This window comes from Mytilus galloprovincialis, chromosome 2 (assembly GCF_965363235.1).
Source record: "Mytilus galloprovincialis chromosome 2, xbMytGall1.hap1.1, whole genome shotgun sequence".
Taxonomy (NCBI): domain Eukaryota; kingdom Metazoa; phylum Mollusca; class Bivalvia; order Mytilida; family Mytilidae; genus Mytilus; species Mytilus galloprovincialis.
The window spans coordinates 16,292,334-16,314,240 of NC_134839.1; the positions used below are offsets into that span (position 1 = coordinate 16,292,334).

At 33.2% G+C, this 21,907-nt stretch overlaps 1 protein-coding gene across 2 annotated transcripts; it reads right to left on the reverse strand.

Annotated features, from left to right (window-relative positions):
- Positions 1–5,848: 5,848 nt before the first annotated feature.
- On the reverse strand, positions 5,849–21,907 carry LOC143063001 (MKI67 FHA domain-interacting nucleolar phosphoprotein-like). Of its 2 annotated transcripts, XM_076234881.1 has the most exons (6): positions 21,751–21,907; positions 10,569–10,700; positions 9,461–9,569; positions 8,176–8,393; positions 6,147–6,396; positions 5,849–6,074 (listed from the first exon to the last, which is right to left on the reverse strand). In XM_076234881.1, exons 1-6 carry the CDS (start codon positions 21,874–21,876, stop codon positions 5,869–5,871), a joined length of 1,041 nt encoding a protein of 346 aa, XP_076090996.1. In that variant the 5' UTR covers positions 21,877–21,907; the 3' UTR covers positions 5,849–5,868. The 2 variants fall into 2 exon arrangements, with proteins under 2 accessions (XP_076090996.1, XP_076090995.1); XM_076234880.1 differs by having other exon boundaries at positions 5,849–6,396.

Genomic DNA, 21,907 nt, shown 5'->3' on the forward strand with positions numbered 1-21,907 from the left:
GTTTCCATTGGGTGATTATCACTTTATACAGTCTTAATCTTCTTTTGTAACAGTATTCTGTTTGTATGTAGTGCATAGCATAGCTCTCTACTAATATTTTCAATTTGCACAGTTGTCTCTGGACTAAAGTTCATTTCTTTGGCTACTGTTGTGCAGTCTATAATTATTTGAATTATTAAGGACTGGTTCCCTTTGAAAGTATCATTCCATTTGTTATCACCAGCAGACTGTATGATGATTTCTTTTAAATCCGGGAAAATGTTTTTCCGTTTATCGTGCAGAGCTGGGCACTTGAGTAGGAAGTGTTCTAATGTTTCTATTTCCAGCTGACACAGAGTACAATGTACTATTTCTTGTTCCCTTTTGAATTTTTGCATGTCACATTCTAAAAGGTATGTACCAGTTAGTAATCTGGCTTTGATTTGTGCCTTTTTTACCTCATATGTAACTGATGGTAGAGAGTTCCATACTGGGTGAGTCTGGTGTATTTTGAGTTCTGTTGTATTGCAGAATTTCAAGGTGGATTTTTCCTTCATATCGGTTTGTAGCTTACTTGTCCATTTATCGGCTATGGCTATATTAATTTGTTTTTTCCATTGCAATTTTGTTGGAAGTCTATCTTTCAGATCGTGAATTGGTGCTAAGTTGTAGTACTGTAAGATTTCTTGCACCCTTGGAAAGAAACTTTCTGGATTTTCCGAGTTGACAATCAGTTGTCTTTCCATTAGATTCCTTAGTTTGGTGTTTTCACTTGCTAAGATAGAATATAGCAGGCTAAGTTGTCTCTTGTGAAGTTCAGCTTCAATTGGTAATGCGCCAATAAGCATATATACAGCAGCTGTTGAAGTTCTTATTGGAAGGGATTGAAAGCATCTGATAGTTTTGATGTGGAATTGCCTTAATTCTCCTATTTGTGTCAAATTCAGAGGCAGTATTTCAAGTCCGTATAGTAGTCTTGGAAGTACGTAAGCTTGATAGATCTTGTAAGCTGTTTTGGGGTTAAGACCTCGTTTTCCATTTAGTCCCACTGGAATTAGAGAATACAGAGTCTTTCTTGCAATACTTATATGTTCTTGTATATTTATTCTTGATTCGTTTTTAGATGCTCGTATGATTCCTAAATGTGTTGCTTGGTTATCAGTTTTTGAGATTGTAGCATCATTTGGGATGTGATTGCATTGTTAAGGCACATGAACTGGATCATTTGTTGTTTCACCTGTTTTACTCTCATTTCTAGCATTTGAGTTTGCATTTCTTGTCTTAGTTGTGATTCTATATCTCTTCTCATTTGTCCTGTATCTGAGTTTTTACATTTACATGGGTAGGGGTCTTCTGTTGTGTTTCTATCATATTCATTTGGACCTTTATTCTGTAGCAGTTCCATGTTTCGTTTGAGAAGATCAATGGTCTGGTCTTGTTGCTTGATGCGTTGTTCCAATGAGGTTATATAGACAGTTTTATTACCCTCGTTCTTTTGGTTTAGATTTTTGGAAGATTTCCTTTGGGACGGCTTTGTATTTTCTTTATTTACCCGATTGATTTTGGTAATTGAAGCCATCACTTCTTCTGTGTGGGTGTTGTTCACCTCTATTTGTTTTGGCAAGGTCTCTTCAGTTGAAATGATTATTGTTTGATTGACTGAGTGCTGCTCAACCAGTTCTTTTTGTTCATTTGTACTTTTAGCACTTTCTTCAGATGTTGATTTGACCTGCTGTATTGCTTTTTGACTAATGTTTTGGCTTGTTAAGTCATCATTAGCATGATTATAGGTTATGAGTATAGTGTTGTTATCATTCTCATTGCTGATGTTATCCTCATTCTTTTGTTCTTGAGCAGCCATGTTTGTTTCACTTTTCCTCTCTGAATTTTGTATTGGGCTATACGTAGTGATTGGCAACTGTGTATAGCTAGTGTCTTCACTAGTTTTATCCTTGTTTTCATATATAAGTTCATAGCTACAGAGGTCACATATATATGGAGTGTCTGGGTCCATTTTATTTACCTCCATTGTTGATAGTTTTAAGCAGCTGTAATGAAACCATTCGTTGCATTCATCACAGGCAATGGTGTTTTCTTGAGATTCTTCTTTACACATGGGACATAGGCATATGTCAATGTCATCCTGCATTAGCATATCTTGTTTAACTGGTTGGACTTGACTGATGTTTTGTGTACTGGAGGTTTCATCTGATGTTTTTACCAGTTCTGTACAATCTGTTATTTCAGATGTCTGATTCCTATTCTTTTCTATCATCTTCATCGTTTCAGCCATACCTGTATTTGCAACATCTAGTACATCAGAACATTTGTTTATATTTTCCTGTATGTCTGGTAGTATATGCTGTAGAAATATATTTATTTCAGACCCATTTACTAGTATTTTGCTGGTGGTTCTATATGAGTTGATTGTACATTTTGAGATTTTCCCTGAAGAACCATCCATTTTTTTCTTATGTATTTTATATTTATCCTCTACTATATGTCTTTGTTCGTCATAGATAGCTTCATGGGTCACATTGTAATTAGAATTGAATTGTGGGCTGTTTAATTTTTCCTTCATTTCTACCCGGAAAAGTTCATATGCTGCAGAGCTGAAGGCTATTATAACATTATTTCCTGGCTTAAAGTTGATATCTATATGTTTGGAGTTACAGTTCTCAATCTTTTTCTGTAGAGCATTCCTTCTATTGAGGCTGTATTCTCTAGTAACATTTTTTTTCATTTGAAATTTGATCTTCTGGACATGCAGTTAATTGTGTTTTAGATCTGATACTTCTTCTTAGCTTGGGAACAGCCATTTCTTGTTTTTGGATCGATGTTGCCATAGTTTTTTGTATTTTGCTAACTTTAGGTCTGTGCTGAAAAAGAGCAAGCTTTTACCTTGCTATATGTGGATGTCTTTAATGGGATGAAATTGTAGCAAGCGATTACCTTGCTGTGATGGAGTCTTTACTGAGTATAATGATTATGATGATGCAAGCTGTTACCTTGCTATTTAGAAGTATTTGAAAAATATGATTATGTAGATGGGGCAAGCTTTATCCTTGCTTATGTTGTATAATTGTCTTTACTACGGCCGAATTGTAGCAAGCTATTACCTTGCTGTGATGGAGTCTTTCGTGAGTATGCTGATTATGATGAAGCAAGCTTTATCCTTGCTATATATAAGTATTTGAAAAATATGGTTATGAAGATAGAGCAAGCTTTATCCTTGCTTTAAATGTGTAGTTGTAGCTGATAAAGAGCAAGCTTTTACCTTGCTATATGTAGAGGTCTTTAATGCGAGGAAATTGTAGCAAGCTATTACCTTGCTGATTGGAGGTCTTTCGTGAGTATGCTGATTATGATGAAGCAAGCATTAACCTTGCTATATATAAGTAATTGAAGAATATCATCACTTATTTTCTCGTGGTCACGTGATAATCTTTGAAAATGAAAGTCAAAATGCAGAAATCGATGGGTCTCTGTGAAAACTGTTAAAATATGGAAAAATAAAGGTTGGTAGGTTACTAGGTAGCTGAAACTTACATTAATGAAAAGATAAATGAAAAATGAACATATTGATGCCCGACTACATAATTCCAAGGCCGCCAGTCAGCACCAGAAGCGACGAAGCAGCGCATCTATTTTGGGTGGGCAAATATCCACTTTTTGATATGGGACGAGATCTGACGTCCCACGGCCCCAGCTTGTCTGGCAAAACAGCCGTTGGACGTCAGAGTAATCTCGGACTACGCTCACCTGACTTGACTTGGATTTTTGAAATCATATAAAAAAGATAAAATTTGGCTACAAAGTAACAACACCTGGCCGACACCTCACTGAAAGGAAAGGAACACACATGTTTGGTTTCATTCTATTCAGTGGTTCTCTAGAAAAAGAAATTTGTATGTATTTTCCATAGGGTCCTATGTTAAATTACTACCACTGGGTCGATGCCTCTTCTGGTGGACTGTTAGTCCCCGAGGGTATCACCAGCCCAGTAGCCAGTACTCTGGATGTACCTGTAGAAAAATTATTTCTAACTCATTTTTACGGAGATGTCATTAACCGTGCTGGAATTTTAGAAACGATCCTGGTAAACTTTTCTTTCCTTTAATAAACTTGTTCTGAAAGATTATCAATTCAACACTGTCATAAGTTCTCTTGAATTTTCTTTTTGTTTGTATTAAATCAACCTACCACTGACGGTTCCCTTCAAACTAACATAATTCCAAACTAATACATGAAAACAAAGCAAAAGTTTTAAAGTCAATATAAACTAAGCAAAGTTACAGTCAATATACAATGACTGAAGGGTGGATGATAATCTCCATGGTAATGACATGTGCCAATGCTAACATATTAAATATCAATTTATACTTACCACCAGTGGTTTAGCATAAACTACACCTAATCATAAACCAATATAGTGTTGCTACTAACAACTGTAAAGGTGAGAAAAACTCTTCATTAAAGAGAATAACTCCTTTAAGAATTCATCTAACAGTTTTGACTTAAATGCACAATTGGTAGAGCTCAACATTCTGAACATTTCTGCCCAAGTCAGATTTTCTCTATTTATAACAATTTTCAGGAGACAAAACTTACATTTTACACCTTGATTGTATTCTAGCCATGTTTGCCCCTTTTGTTTGACAGGCCAGATTATTGGACACATTTTTTGTGCAAGATATCCCAATGATGATTACAGCCAAGTTTTGTAAAATTTGGCAGAATAGGTTCAGATGTGAATTTTTTTTAACAGTTGTTCAGATGTGAATTTTTTTTAACAGTTAACGGATAACAATGACGACCGATGCAATGTTATGAGAAAAGATCATAAATCTTTTGGTGTACTATTATGGTTTTTACTCAGAATTTAACCTACCAACAAAATGCTCTGCAGGGTGCAGCTTTATACAACCGCAGAGTTTGAACCCTGAACAGTTGGGGCATGTATGGACACAAAATTCAAGCTGGATTCAGCTCTAAATTTGGATTGTGATTAAATAGTTGACACAGAATGAATGTGGTCTTATGAACTTAAAATATTTTTTTTTTGCCTTTGAGCAATTCACTGCTGTTGAATATTAATCCTCTCAAAAAAACGTTTGAAGAAATTTTCTTTTTATTTATGAAATCTGAAATGAGAAAAATTGAACCCCCCCCCCCCCCTTATATCCCCCTTTCACTTATTCCAAAACAGCATATCAAAGAACCCCAATAATTCATTTTTTGATGAAATCAAACGAAGTTTAATTTATGGACCCTTTTGGCCCCTAATTTGTTGGGACCAAAACTCCCAAAATCAATCCCAACCTTCCTTTTGTGGTCATAGACCTTATGTTAAAATTTCATAGATTTCTGTTTACTTATACTACAGTTATTGTGCGAAAACCAAGAAAAATGCTTATTTGGGATCTTTTTGGCCCTTAATTCCTAAACTGTTGGGACAAGACACCCAAAATTAATCCCAACCTTCCTTTTATGGTCATAAAGCTTGTGTTTAAATTTCATAGATTTCTATTTACTTTTACTAAAGTAAGAGTGCGACAATCAAATGTCTTCGGACGACGACGCCGCTGCCAACATGATACCAATTTACGACCAAAATTTTTTCAATTTTTGCGGTCGTATAAAAAGCTAGATTTAGTGTTTCAAGCACAAATTTTGTACTTGGGAGTACTGAATAAAGCTTTATGATCAAGAACCCTAATTTGTAATTCCTGACAAAACTGCTACCAAAATTTACCCAGACAGAAAGAGAGAAGTAAGTTTCCTCTCATGAAAAGTGGGGTATAATTAAACCAATGAGTATAAATGATAAAAAAATAGTTCAATTCCTTTAAATAAAACATATACAATGTGATGTAAAAGAAGTTTTATTCATTTGGCCAATTTTAACTTTTTAGGAGTTACAGATTTCTTAGGTGATTGCACACTTTTTGCTTTTTTACCAGTTGAAAGTCCAGACGGCTTTTCTATGCGTTTTCTTTTCAATGTTTTTGCTGGTTCACTTTTCACCTCATTTGTTTTCTTTTGTCTTGTATTGCGAGGTGTAACATTTGCTTTCTTCTGTCCTGATTTTGGAGGTGTTTCATTTGTTTTCTTCTGTCCTGATTTTGGAGGTGTTTCATTTGTTTTCGTCTGTCCTGATTTTGGAGGTGTTTCATTTGTTTTCTTCTGTCCTGATTTTGGAGGCGTTTCATTTGCTTTCCTTTTTCTTGTACTTCGAGGTGTTTCATTTGTTTTCTTTTGTCTTTTATTTGGAGGTGTATTAACACCACCTGGAGTTTCTGTTTCTTTGACTGTGACAACTGCCTTCTGTTTCACTTGGCCTTCCTTATTACTGCTTTCTGTTTCCTTCTTAGGTTTAGGACCTTTAGGTTTCTTTGCTTCAGCCACAGCTAATTCCTAGAAAAGAAAAAAAAGAAAATGTTTATCTTTGAAACAAAATGCAACATTGATAAAAACAAGAATGTGTCCATAGTACACAAATGCTCCACACCCACTACCATTTTCTATGTTCACAGACTGTGAAATGGAGGTAAAAATGCGAATTTGGCATTAAATTAGAAATTTCATATCATAAGGAACATGTGTACTAAGTTTCAAGTTGATCTGACTTCAACTTTATCAAAAAATACCTAGACCAATACTTTAACCTGAAGTGGGACAGATGGACGGATGAAGAGACAGATGGCTGAACAGACCAGAAAACATAATGACCCTCTACTATCGTAGGTAAGGCATAATTTTTTTTAAATGGAGTAGAAATTGTAACTGTAAAAGTTTTTAACCAAACCAATGCAAATTTAAAGGATTGGCACTGAACATTTAATTTTCCTAAAATGAACCCGACCTGGATAGTTCTTATACATACAAGGATAACTGAGGCAACTGTGTTTCCAAATTTTTAATTAACTTTACAAATTTTTATGTTGAAGAACAGTTACCTTTTTTTTAAACACTCAGAGGACAATTACCAATAAATTGCTTCCCTGAACACAGCCTGTTACACAATATTCAAGCTTAATACTATCCGACTTTGGATTGTGATAAAATCCTTAACATAATATAGGATTCTGACACACACAAAAATGTGGTCCAAGATCTTTCAAATCTACTGCACAATACTGTGCAATTGCTGGTTTCTTCTTTCTTCTTGAAACTTTTCAAAAATTTTGGAAAAATAAATATGAACCCCTTCAAAAAATTGGACCCCCAAACTCTTTGAATCCCTCCTTGGAGCAATTACCCCATACTCAATCCAGGCCTTTGTAGTATGGAACCTTGTGGTACAATTACAAAGAGATCCTTTCACTTAAACACAAGTTTTTGTCTGGAAACTAGAAAATTGCTTGTTTTTGGCCCTTTTTTCTGCATGTTTGGGGAAATTACCCCCAAACTCAATCCCAGACTTTCCTTTGAGATATGGAACCTTGTGGTACAATGTCAGAGAGATCCATACACTCACACATCAGTTATTGTCCGGAAACTACAAAACTGCTTGTTTTGGGCCCCTTTTTAGCCCTTAATTCCTCAACTGTTGGCACCGTAACCCCAAAAATATATCTCAACCTTCTACCTACATGACCTGTGGTATTCAACATTGTGTTACAATTGCAGAGCAATCAAAATACTTATACACAAATTAATATACTGAAACAAGAAAAATGCTTTTTTGGGCCCCTCATTCCTACACGATTGGTTCCATCATCCGCAAAATCAATCCCAACCTTCCTTTTGTGGTATTGAACCTTCTTAAAAAAATATCATAGAGATCCATCCACTTAACTTAAGTTATTGTCCGGAAACCAAATGTGTCTTTGGGCGAGGATAACGACATAATACCATTATACGATCCCAAAAATTTGTTTGCAGTTGTATAAAAATCAATGGTTTTGTTGTATAAACATACATGTACAATGCAAATACACAACATTATTATGAATTTATGGTTATAAAGATTTGTAAAGAAAGTATTTATATTTATATAAAATATGTTAAAAAACAAACTTATAAGTTCACAACTTTCTTTGATTTCAAAATTATTTATGACTTTATCTTAAGAATGGAGTTCCAGGAAAAAATTGCAAACAAAACATAAGGCAAAATGTTGAAAATTTTCAGTTGGTGTTTCCTTCCTGGTACAGTGAGAAAGATTGGGCTTAATCTTTTTCGTTTACTTACAACATTCTTTATCTTCAACTCCACTCCAATTTCAGCCAATGCAGCTATTCTTTTCTGATGACCTTTCAGAAATCTTTTTGCTGTAGACTTTAGTTTTTTGTCTGGATTTTTGAAGTTATGACGTCTTATGGCTATTGAATGAGATTTAGGTTTAGAAAATTGTCTTTGTGAACCTTTAAACAATGCAGGATGTTGTTCTTCTTGTGGTATATATTTACCTGAAACATTTAAACTTCAATTATTATTTATACACATAACAAATATTACCAGAAAACCAAAATATTGTCAAACAGTAAGTATATGTCCTACAGATACAAAAAAAAAAACATTCATGTATCACTGTGAAGCTGATGGTCAAATGTGTCATCATTCTGTAGTGATACATAGACATGTAAAAGTTATGACATACTTATTTGTTGGACAGACAGACAGATAAACAAAGTGTATGCAATATACTGTAGATTCATTTATTTTTGTGGGTACCAATATCCGTGTATAAGGTAAAGTTGCATGTTCGTGGATATTTAGTTCCATAGTTTTCTCACAGTTTGCATACAAATCTTAAACAAATTTGTCATTCATTGAACATTTAATTTCATGTTTCAATTGTATCCACAAAATCTATGAAAATTAGTATCCCACAAATAATTCTGATTCCACAGTAGCCCAACACTGAGATTGTAGGACAATACATATATATCCATTACCAGTATTTTCAACAGATGGCAAATATGTCATTTATAGTTCCTATTACCTCCTCTACTTCGATTTTTGGCTTGGAGAAAATTGATTATGTTGTATGACATTTAGAAAATAAATCCAACTTTGTGTTAACCAAGGTCAATTTTACTTTGTATCTGTAACTTTTATTGACTTTCATGTGCAACACCTTTTTTATAGCTCATCTACTGTAACACTAGCCTTTCATTACTGACACTGCTGACATTGAGTTCAAACTCTGACCGTGGCAGGTGCACTAGACTTAATTGACAAGGAAAGACGGTTTTCCTACTGGAGATTGATGGTTTTCTCCAGACACTCCAGCTTCCTTCACAAATAAAAAAATTAGACTGCCACAATTAAGCCTATTGTTGCTGAAATTACCAGCCATCAATCTTTTTTATAAGGGCAGTGAATGTGAAAGTTAAACTAGTAACAGAGTCTTTGAAAAATGCTTTGCTTTTCTACTTCTATTGGCATAAAATGAGGATAAATGACGGAAATCAAAACTCTGAAAAAATTGTTTAAGGTATTTTAATGCATTAAAGATCTCAAGTAAACTTACATTTTAACAATCTTTCAAACATCAAATAGTTATTCATTGTTTCAGCAACTATCTTTGCAACGTCATCACATTGGAACTCTATAAAAGCATAACCTTTGCCTTTGCCACTCTGAAAAATGTTTATAAAAAATGTATAAAGGACGTGTCAAAACATCAATACCAAGAAAGTCAATGCTAGAATGAAGGAATGAATCAAATTATGAAAAGATAACAAAATAAATACACAAAGATAAACCTGATATATCTATTATTAAAACAACAACAATTGAACTAACAAATGAATACTGGTAAATGAACTTAAAAGTTGATACTTGTAGTTCATGTAGTTACATTTGTATAAGAAGATGTGGTATGAGTGCCAGTTAGTGTCTATGTATTACATTTGTAATAAGTTATCCCATAAACAAAATGGAAAAATCCAATAAAACCATTAAAAAACATAATTTTACATGTAAAAGCAAAAAGTTACTTTGAAGAGGGAATCTTTAGTTTCCTGGTGAAATTTCAACTGTCAGCAACAGTTTTTCGAGAATGCCATATTTTCATGATATTTTTGAAGTAAGCATGATTGAAATTACATTAATACAAAGTATAGAAAAATACATTATGAAAGCATAAAAATATAGTATGACAGTACACATAATTAACAGTGCCTATTGATGTTGATAGCCTGACCAGTTTTGGTCCAAAAGGGACCTTCATCAGAGGCAGAATGGTGGATTAATGTTTGCACCCATTTGTTGAGACCTCTAATGTCAGTATACCTTTCCTATATTTCCTATAAAAATATAGTTTATAATTATGATCATGTAGATACAAAAACTTCCTGAAAAGAGTAGCATCGTACCTTCATAATTTTTTTTAATAATCTGCTTTCGTATATTTATATGAAAAATCAAGATCGATATTAAACATGCATTGTTTTTATATTTGTTGTCATTCCAGGCCAGCATCAAGATGACAAAAGACTTTTCTTAAATACTAGCTTTACTTGAAATTCTGTTGTGTTAAAAGTGTCAGCAATACAAACATCAAATCAACGAAAATGAGTTCTGAAGACAGGAGATATCTATATATTTGAAAGTAATTTGTACAAGGATTAGCAAACCTTTTTACTACGAGATAATCTTAATCTTTGTACTGTTCCAAACTGGCGAAAGAACTGTTTCATTTGAGGTTCGAAGAATCCATGTGGTATATTGCCAAGATACACAACTCCTGGTGATGTCCCATCTTTGTTCTGAAAAATAAATATTACATGTACAAATTTATCTGTAGTAGTAACACAAAAATCAGTGCCTTTGATCATGTTGATGGCCTAGGAAAATTAGAAAGAAACTAAATTGTAAAACTAATTTAGGTGTAAAACAGAATGGTTTGATGCAAAGTAACTATTGAAAAATTAAGGTTTACAGAGCTTGATATAACATGTGTAAAGGGATTTTGGGGGCTGCCAAATAAGAAAATAGACAGATTTTATTTTGCTTGTTTATAGTAATTATTTAATTAATGTACACTAACACAAGTTCCATGAAGTTTTACACTCCTACCTAGGAGTTTACTCCCTTAATACAAAAGTAAAAGAAGAAGAAAATTGCTCCAGATACAGAATTGTAAAAGGGTGAACGTTTAATAATGCAGTAAACACAGCTGTATTTGTCAATTTCTTTCGAACATATTTATCCTTATCAATGGGAGTTTTGTATATTGATCATGTTGATAGTTAACCATAACTTTATCTAATTGCTTCAAAGACATATTTATCAGCAACAAGATTATTCAGTCAACATGGTCAAAGTGGATTAGGCCACAACTTTTCATATTGTTTTTATACATATCAAAAATTTGTAAGGGTTCCTCGGAACCCAGTGTCTCGCCTACTTTTGCTGTAAATCGCAGGCTCAACAAAATGAGGAAAAAAATCAATAAAAATATTCCTCTTGATACTATCTTATGATTGTAAGAAGCTTCTGTCCAAGTTTGGTAAAAATTTAGGATAGTTAATGAATCTAATAAATGTTTTGAAAACTTTAACTGCAGACTGTATGTAATGTTAACTGGAAGAAAATCTTAAGTCCATTTAAAAGTAAAATACAAAAAAAAAATGGAGTTATCTTTTTACAAAATTTACTTCTGGATACTATCTTATGATCATAAATAAGCTTCTGTCCAAGTTTGGTACAAACCCAGGATAGTTTAAGAAAGTTATTAAACATTTTAAAAACTTTTAACCACAGAGTGAATGTAATGTTTCCCCGGAAAAAAACTAAGTCCATTTAAGAGTAAAATACGGAAAAAATGGATTTATTTTTTTACAAAATTTACTTCTGGATACTATCTTATGATTATAAACAAGCTTCTGTTCAAGTTTGTTACAAACCAAGGATAGTTTAAGAAAGTAATTAAAACTTTAAAAACTTTAACCACAGAGTGAATGTAATGTTTCCCCGCAGAAAAAACTTAGTCCATTTATAAGTAAAATACAGAAAAAATTGAATTTTATTTTTACAAAATTTACATCTGGATACTATCTTATGATCATAAATAAGCTGACGACGGAATGTAGGATCGCTTAGTTTCGCTTTTTCGACTAAAGTCGAAGGCTCTACAAAAAGAAGATGCGGTATGATTGCCAATGAGACAACTGTCCACAAGAGACCAAAATGATACAGATATTAACAACTATAGGTCACCTTTTGGCCTTCAACAATGAGCAAAGCCCATACCGCATAGTCAGCTATAAAAGGCCCAGATAAGACAATGTAAAACAATTCAAACGAGAAAACTAACGGCCTTGTTTATATAAAAAAAATGAACGAAAAACAAATATGTAACACATAAACGAACGACAACCACTGAATTACAGGCTCCTGACTTGGGACAGGCACATACTTAAATAATGTGGTGGAGTTAATACATGTTTGTATATAAATGCCTTTATAATGTAAAAAAACAACACAAATATTATTTTACCCCACCTAACCTTTTTTTTTAAATATTCAAAAGTAACTGTTTGGACATTTTTTCCATAAATGATGTACTTAATGTAAGTACAAACTTCTACTGTGCAAGATTCATCAAGGGAACATGAAAAATCATGTTATAACAGTATGATATACTTACAAGTTATAATTACCATCTACAGTTATATTTCAAAATACATTATAGATAACATTTCGAGAGAAGAAAACAATCTGGGTCTGATCGCACTCAATCACGTTCACGCCCATTCATGTTCGCCCCTTTCACTTTCCCACCTTACCCATTAGCAAGTCTGTTCCCATCCTACACATTCACACCCAATTTTTTGGTTTCGTGTTTAATAATTTGAAATCTAGTTTTGGTAAGTGTATTGCTATAAATCTTTTTTTTTTACATAGTTTCTAAATAAACATGGCAAGGTTGGGGGGTATTTACCACCACTGGTATTTACCGGTATTTACCGCCCCGAGAATACTCTTCAAGTAGTCAATACTGGTCAATTGAAATTTTCATGGTGGTTTTTACTATTTACTTAAGGAAAAACTTTGTTAAAAGTAAAATATATTTAATTTTTAATCTTTAGCATGGGTCAGCTGATATAAATGAATGAATTTGATATGTTTTATTCATCTTTAACACTTATACCTTTAAATTTAGTTCTTATATTATAAATTATGATATTATAAACTTTAGATTTATAAAGAATTGACATATTAATTATTTCAACAGTTGTAAATCCAGATATTATTTTAATTGAAAATACATATTTTTTACAGGTAAATGCAGTTACAGGTGTCCTAGTGGCTATCACCTGACATGTGCTAGGTGTGTTAATTTATTACTAAAACAACAGCCCCCAATAAATGATGACAAAACATAGGTTGAAAGTAATAAACATGATAAAAGGGATATTTGTAGATGCTCTTAAACAATAAAATGTTTCCTGTTTATTCAACTGTGAATCAAAAATCATCTTTTCCTACAGTAAATGGAAGGTACAAAGGACCTTAAACTTACTCTTAGCATGCTTATGGCTTTTGAGACACCTTGACTTCAAACTGAAACCTATAGACCATATTTGGAACTTTTATACAATATTAGAATACAATAACAAATCCAGTGCATAATGCTAGTCAGTGCAGAAGTCACCTGAAGAGTTCCCTGGGACTAAACGGTTTTTAGCTTTTGTACTAAAAAGTAATTGTATATGTAAATCACTGTTTATAAAGAATTTACAATAAAAATAGGAATGAGAACATTTAGATTGACTTTAATACTTTCATTGCTAACAGTAATTGACCAGGTAGAGAGTGGTTTTAATAGTATCAGAGGGGTGTGTCTAAACACTGCTAAGGAGTCCTTAGTGCACTAAGGACTGATAACATGCCACTAAGAATTAGATGGAGAGTTGTTACATGCAATTTCTTTTCATATTACGGTAGAAATTGATATTTAATGCATAAATTTCAAATTTTATAGAAAAATAATAATAAATTAAGGAGATATTCAACATTATTTAGACACGTGCCTGTTTTTCTTTGATATGCCGAAAATCCATGAACCGTTTGACACGTGTCGAATTACATATTAATTGATTACACGGGAATCCTTTTGGTAAAGTTGGATACTAATAAATGAATTGTTGTTGAAATTTTATTAACAAAAAAATCTGAATGAAGAAGTATTTTCTCAAGTGTATATTTCTTGTAAATAATAAATTTGTCACCAGAGAAATATATCTAATGTCGGATTTTTATTTGATGTTCATATTAATAAGTGACTGAAATACAAATTTTTATAGATATTTAATTCACATTTATATATATTTTTTTTAAAGTATGTGTTGAAGTTTGGATAACCGGCAGATGCTTGTTGCGTTTTCATTAAATTCATCTTGTTATTGGGCTGTAATAAGCCCGGTAGTACCGAAAAATTAATCTAATATTTCGTAGCTTCTTTGTCTCTTGAACCAATTTTATTTTTCAGGTGGTCGGACACATTATCTATAATGTGTTTTGTACCCGTATCTCTATTCTGTTTATTTTTTCTTGCAAGCGTGCTTTAATGTGGTGACAGGCGACGACGGACATGCGTTTGAACAATAGACTGGTTTGGAGCTGGAACACTTTAGTTTGTTTCTTATGGTGCACTGTTCAAAATTTATTTTCATATATGAAGACATTTTAAGAAATGTATAACTGGACAAAACGAAACCAATAAGATAATGCATTTTTACTACATGCAACACACTAAGTTCATATATGACCCGTTTGAGTAATATATTTCGGGCCTTCAACAGTGAGTAAAGCGCATAGCACATAGTCATTATTTCATAAATTATTTCGAACGATATGTTAAGCAGACAATTTGTTAAAAACAATACAAATCGGATTTCCTTCTGACATACTTGCCACAGGCATTTGTCTCAGAAAAAAAATTCCTATATACCTTTTCTGAGACAAGTGCCTGTGATACTTGTTCTTCTTTAAGAAAAGTAGATTTAAAGAAATTATTGTTGAAAATATTTCTGTCGGCTTTTTCTTTTTTTCGCGTGATATATTTAGGTTTAAATATTCTGATTATATTGCATTACAAAAAATAATTATTTACACATCATGTGGTAAAGGCATATTTTCAAGGCATTCATACGAAGCATTCTCTTTCTCTGTCAGAATTATATCTTTAGCTCTAAATTTACACATACTGAAAAAAAATTCGTTAATACTGTACTAAAAACTGTGGAACATTTTTAAAACATTTGTCTCTTTTATATATTTGAAAATGAAACTTAATCTGACTTAAAATCGGGAAATGATTTTTTTAACTTCTTTTACTTTTAGAAGAATAATAAAATGTCGAAATATACAAACAAATAAGTACCGTATGAAGCCTTTGTAAACAAATATCAAGCTGGTTGAAAACTAGTGGTTTGGATAAACCCCAAGAACGACACATAATTTTCTCTCTCTCAATTCCATCGTATTGTTTTAGTGAAACCATTTGTATATATACACGCATCTTTGTCGAAATTAAAATAAAAACAAAACACTTATCAATATATATATTTATTTTGTCTTCATATCTCTTACATAACAAGCTGACCACACTCTAACTTATTAGTCATTTAGTAGGCGCACATCAAAGTCGTGCACCTGTGGCAAATAACTTTGTCGGGAAAGAAGTAAAACAAAAACAAAATTATTTGTTCTGTAATCATTTTTCATAAGAACAACACATTTAATTATAAATATTAAGCATACATTTTTTTAGATACAATTGTTTATTACCTAAAATAAAAAGATTATGATTGTTTAATGAATTGTTTTGTCATTTGGCACGTGTCAAACGGTTCATTGATTTTCGGCATATCAAAGAAAAACGGGCACGTGCCTAAATAAAGTTGAATATCTTGTTTATTTATGATTATTTTTCTATAAAATTTGAAATTTATGCATGAAATTTCAATCTCTAACATAATATGCAAAAATAATACACACAACAGCACTCCTTCTAGTCCTTAGTGGCATTGTATAGTCCTTAGTGGCATTGTATAGTCCTTAGTGCACTAAGGAGTCCTTAGCAGTGTTTAGACGTACCGGTATCAGAGATGCAAACAGTTTTTTTTTCCTGTCAGACAATGGGGCCTACAGGGTACCAAGTTTTGCCAGACCCATATTTTCACTCAAAAATCAAATGAAATTATGCTATTGAACAAACGTTAATTTTGATTTTGTTGATATTATTATTATTTTAAAATAACCTGTGATTCATAACAATTGTAGTTTATTGAATAATACATTACATAATATTGATCTGATTAAAAGTTATTCTTCACAAGAGTACTTGGAAACAAGATAGTCATTGGTAGTTTCATTCTGTTCAAATTATCGGCCATGACATATTTCCAGAACTTATCAACTATGCTTAATAGACCTCCTTCCTAGAGAGCAAATTTCTAAAACAAAAAACATGACGGAAATACGGAGAATTGTTCGGGGCGAGATGGACAAGGTACGAAAGACTATTACTGGGCGGAAATACTGGTTCCCGGAGTTAGAAAATGCGGGGGAACAGGACATTTACTTTTATTAAAGATGATCGCAATTTTATAAGGCCTAAAAAAAAAAGATATGTGTTTCCGGTAACATCATTTTGAAAAATAGGGTCGGTAGGTCGGAATTCTTTTTTTTTTTTTTTTTTTTTTTTGACATCGTAAATGAAATCCGGAAAATTATAATGGTTTTTCCAAGTCCGGATCCGTAATTAGTTTCAAAAACCGGAAGTGTGCCATTTGAAATGTTTTGGAAGCACCTGGTGTGCAAATTTCTTGGATTTTAACCTATTTGGAATACCTTTTGACATTAATAAAATGTTTTCCTGGCTTTCTATGCAAGTAGAAGCAAGAGAGAAAAAATATTATGTCATCTATCAGAAGCCTGTGTCAAAAACGGGGTCGGTTGATACAATTTTTTTTTTTTTTTTTTGAAGATCCAATAAAAAAGTTAGGGTCGGGGCTAAAAAACAGGGTCGGTCGGGTTACCGGAAACATCGATCTTTTTTTTCTCGGCCTAAACAAAATACTCTGCCGGAGCCGACGGGGATTTCAGTTTTGGCGGACCCAAGCGGACTTAAATATTGCCGGCCATCAGGTCCTGCACAACTACGAGTTTTGCCGGACCTGCATAAATTCTGCCCCTTAGGTCTGACGATTAGTTGCATCTCTGTAGTATTGTCCACCCAAAATTTCAATCGACCAGTATTTGCCAGTAAATGCCAGTATTTCCCGGTATTTACTGCTGGCATGGTCAATACTAAAGTGAGATTCATTGTGACAACATTTTTTTAAGTCAAGTATTGCTATAAACATTTTTTTCCCATTTGTTTTAAATTAAGTGAGCATAGGCGGATTTAGGGGGGGGCCCAGGGGGCCCGGGCCCCCCCTTTTTGGGGAAAAATTTGGTTGCTTATATAGGGAATCATTGAAGCGTGACTGAAGTGGGCCCCCTCTTAGATCAGTCAGTGGGCCCCCACTTATGAAAATTTCTGGATCCGCCACTGGTGAGATTCTGATGTTTTTTTATGTGTTGATAAAATCTTAATCATGTTTTGGTTAGTGTACATGTATTGCAATAAATATTTCTTTTTGGTTGTTTCAAAAGGAATTGGGATTCTGACAATGGTTTTTTACATGTTTTATGTGTTGAATAATTCCTAATCATGTTTTGGAAAGTGTATTTCTATAAATATTTTTTTTCATTGTTTCTGAGATTCTGACAACGTTTGTCATGTGTGTTGAATACATCTTATATCAGTTGCGATCCAGGGCATTTATTTTCATATCCAATCATGAAATATTTCATTTTCAGCAATCTATTTTACTGATCAGCAATTTATATGAAAATGCAACATCCTGTGTAAAATGGGGCAATACAATGCAGGGATCTCCATGGCCTGTTTAACGATGGCGCCCCGCCATCGTTAAAATGTCATGCGCCATCGTCAAATGACTCGCGCCATCGTTAAATTTTCTTGCGCCATCGTTAAATGTCTTCCGCCATCGTTCAAAACTTCATCGTTTTTTGTAGCCCGACGCCATTTTTTTTTATCAATTATAATCAAATGCATGTAATTGCATAACCCTTAGGCTTTTTATGTTATAATCCAATACAGTTCTAACGCCTGAGGAACATACGGATTAAGATCGCTAATCAATTGTACCTGAGCTTGTACAGGTAGATCAACAAACAGACACGAGAATACTATCTGAGGATAGACGATTTATTTGTCGAAATAATCAACTAAGTTTTAGCAAATGATTATGATAATTTAGATTAAATAAATAAATTAATAATCCAGTTACAAAGAAAACAGTTTAACAAGTCGAACACGTGCTTTGTTTCGACTTACGCAATCAGCATCCCCCTTTTTTAAGAAGAACAAAATAAGACGCAAAACAGTAAATATTATTTCATCGCAAATAACTCGAGTACTGCTGTAACGATAATTTAGAATTACTTTAAAAGTTTAAAAGTAAAAACTTTAAATATTTCCTGTAAAGAAATATCGTATCATAATTCCGAATTCATTTCGTATATTACAATCAAATTGATACATCCGCGTTTCCGGTTTCTATTCAGACTCGAAAGATGCATGTTGCACAGCATCAATTTGCCAGATAAAGTCATTAAAAACCTTTTCATTTGTCAACGTTTGCTTTACAAATCTCTTTAACCTTTTACATAACCCGTACGAATCGTTTTGTTGTTGCTGCAAATCAGCCATACCGGTAATGGGTTCTGAATTTGACACTGTCCATGAAAAATAAGCTCCACATCATATGATTTTTAACCCCCATAACAATTACCAAAAATACAAGAAATCTACATTGGGACCTTCATGACAGCTTATGGTCATTCTCGACTAAGGGGGGACCATGAAGACTTGGCATTTGAATGGTTAAAAACGGCAATAAATGAAAATATTGATACTTCTAATTCTACATTATAATGAAAATTCAAATAAATATAATTTAAATAAGCTATGAATTTATAGCATGTTCACCATTCCTTGTATGGAGGGATAAAATACTTCCGATCGCGCTACACTGTACAATGTAGACACGGTTTGTAATGGTGAAAGTTCCTCCATCGTTCAATTTTCATCCATGGAGATCCCTGCAATGTCAAATCGATTGTTTAATATTGAACAAGGTGTAAGACAGGGTGGAGCCATTAGTGCTGACCTCTACAAAGTTTATATCAACCCCCTACTACAAATTCTCAGCAACTCTGGACTGGGAGCCAAAATTGGAAATATAAACTGTTGTGCGCCAACTTGTGCTGATGATATTGCCTTGATATCCAACAATCCTTTTGAACTCCAAAATATGATAAATTTAGCAGTTGATTTCAGCCAAAGAGAGGGATATCTACTACAGCCTCAAAAAAGCGTAGTCTTGCCAATCAAAACATGTAATAAAATGCTAGATGTTGAACAAGGTTTTTGGAAACTTAAAAATATAGATATGCCCATTGTCCAAGACTCCTCTCATATTGGAATAAAAAAATCTCAAAAAGATTCTACTAATGCAACCATCACTGAAAATATAAAAAAGGCCAGAAGATCTATGTACAGTCTTATGGGTGCTGGATTACATGGGGAAAATGGATTAGACCCGGAAACAGTAGTCTCCTTATTTAGAACATACATCTTGCCAGTTTTGACCTATGGCCTAGAAGTCTTGATACCAACAAGCAAAAATTTAGATCTTATACAACAGCAACATAAAAGGTGGATTAAACAAATTTTATCTCTCAAACTAAATGTGGCTGACCCGGCTGTCTATATGTTATCAGGTTTGCTCCCACTTGAAGCAGAGATCCATATTAAAATTATTACACTATTTGGGAATATAACCAGATCTGAAAGATCGTCCTTAGAATGGAGAATAGCTGAACGACAACTTCAAATTAAAACCTACTCGAGCAATAGCTGGTTTATTGATCTAAAAAAGATATGTGGCAAATATGACATCATAGAGATAGAACAGTATCTTGATAAGCCATTAACAAAAATTGAATGGAAGAGATTTATAACCAAAAAGATTCACAAGTACTGGGAGGGTGACATAAAGACCAAAATGAAGGGGTACTCAACTCTAAAATATCTTAATTGTGAATATGACATTGGCAGAATTCATCCTTTACTTAAAACAACAAGTGCAAATATAACGGAGATCAAGAAACTGGCAATCTGCACTAAATTTGTTACGGGAACCTACATACTACAATCTAATAAAGCGGAGTATTCAAACTATGCAACAAATCCGATGTGTAGACTCTGTAATAAAGCTGACGAAACCATTGAACATTTTATCTTATTGTGTGAAACAACTTCACAAATAAGGTCATCCCTTATCGTCAAAATTCTACACGAAGGTAGTCTGGTCTTAGCAAGAGAGAGCCTGCAAACTCCTATTGATTTAATAACATTAATCATTAATCCTTATCATTACCTACCAAAGAAGATGTGCAAAGATGTTGAAGATAGAGTCGGTAATCACTTGGTACCGCTATGTCGCCAACTGTTATATACACTTCATTCCAAGCGCTATGATGTGTTGACAAAAGCTGATACAAAAGCAAACAGAAAATGAAGAACTGTGAAATCATTTTAGCTGTAATATATACATGTCGGGGTACACATGGATCTCCCTCTTTTAGTAGTTTTAAAGTCTATTAAATTTTTTACGGATTGCACTTATAAACTTTCTTATTTTTTTCATTTTAACAGTGTTAAAAAATTTTTTTTATATATAATTGTACTTATTGTCTCTATTGTAACTTATTTTTAACTTATTTTAAAATTAGTTTTTACCATTTTAATTGCATTTGAAATATTTTTAACACTGTCGTGGCGTAAACATGTATGTTAAATAAGATAACCTTGTGTATGACTATTGTGAACTGTGAATTTACCTGTGTACATATATTGGTGGAGGAATTTCATTGACGGAACTACTTTCCTCTATACGGAGGTGTGCCTAGCCTGGGGTCCTGGCTAATCTTGTCAGTATAGCCAGGCGTGTATCAATGTACTGCCTGTCAATGATTGGTTAATACTAATTTTGTCCTCAATGTTTGTTTTACATCTGTATCCAATCAATTCTTGTTTAACATCAATTAGTAAAAATTAGACTGTAATTATTTTTCTTTATGATTTGATGTATAGTGTTATCATATCTAATTAGAAGTATGATGATAATTAGTAAGCAGAAAAGGGTTAATTCTTATCAGCAATCGCCTGGTGAGAAAGTTAAAAGTTTAAGATTTCACATGTCCAAGGTGTCAATTGGATTCCAATTGTGCTGGTTTACATCAAACATCAAAATTTATGCAAATATTTATTCAGCCTCACTTTAGATTCAGAGCCAACTGGCACTGAATCGATCACATGGTATTTGTTCCCCACCTGGCCCTTACGACGCGAAGCTAGATCGGGCCGGATCCCAGGCTAAGGTGTGCCTTGATTGGCAGAAATTCGTTTACAGATTACAGATTTGAAAAACAGCACCAATAAATAATATGTTTATAATAACTGATAAATAAAATATCAAAGAGCGCTAAAATATTTTAGAAAAACACTCTTGACAATAACAACGAATCTAGCTGTGTATAAATACCAATTAGCACTATGGCCGAATAATTTATGGCAGTATGGCCGAAATTGCGAAAGTCGGAAAGACGAGATCTGAACTCAGCTTTATATATAAAGAAAGAAGTATATGAGTAACAATTTTCACAACTAACATTTTTCTTTATCGTCTTCAGCTTCGTCTCAAACGATTTTTGTTTATGTTCGTCTAAAGCAACAGTCTCGGGTAGTGAAGTTTCTTTACTTTTTTTAGTCACACGTTTCTGTCTGGGGGATGCCATCTTTGCTGTTCGTACAAAATCGAATTCAGAG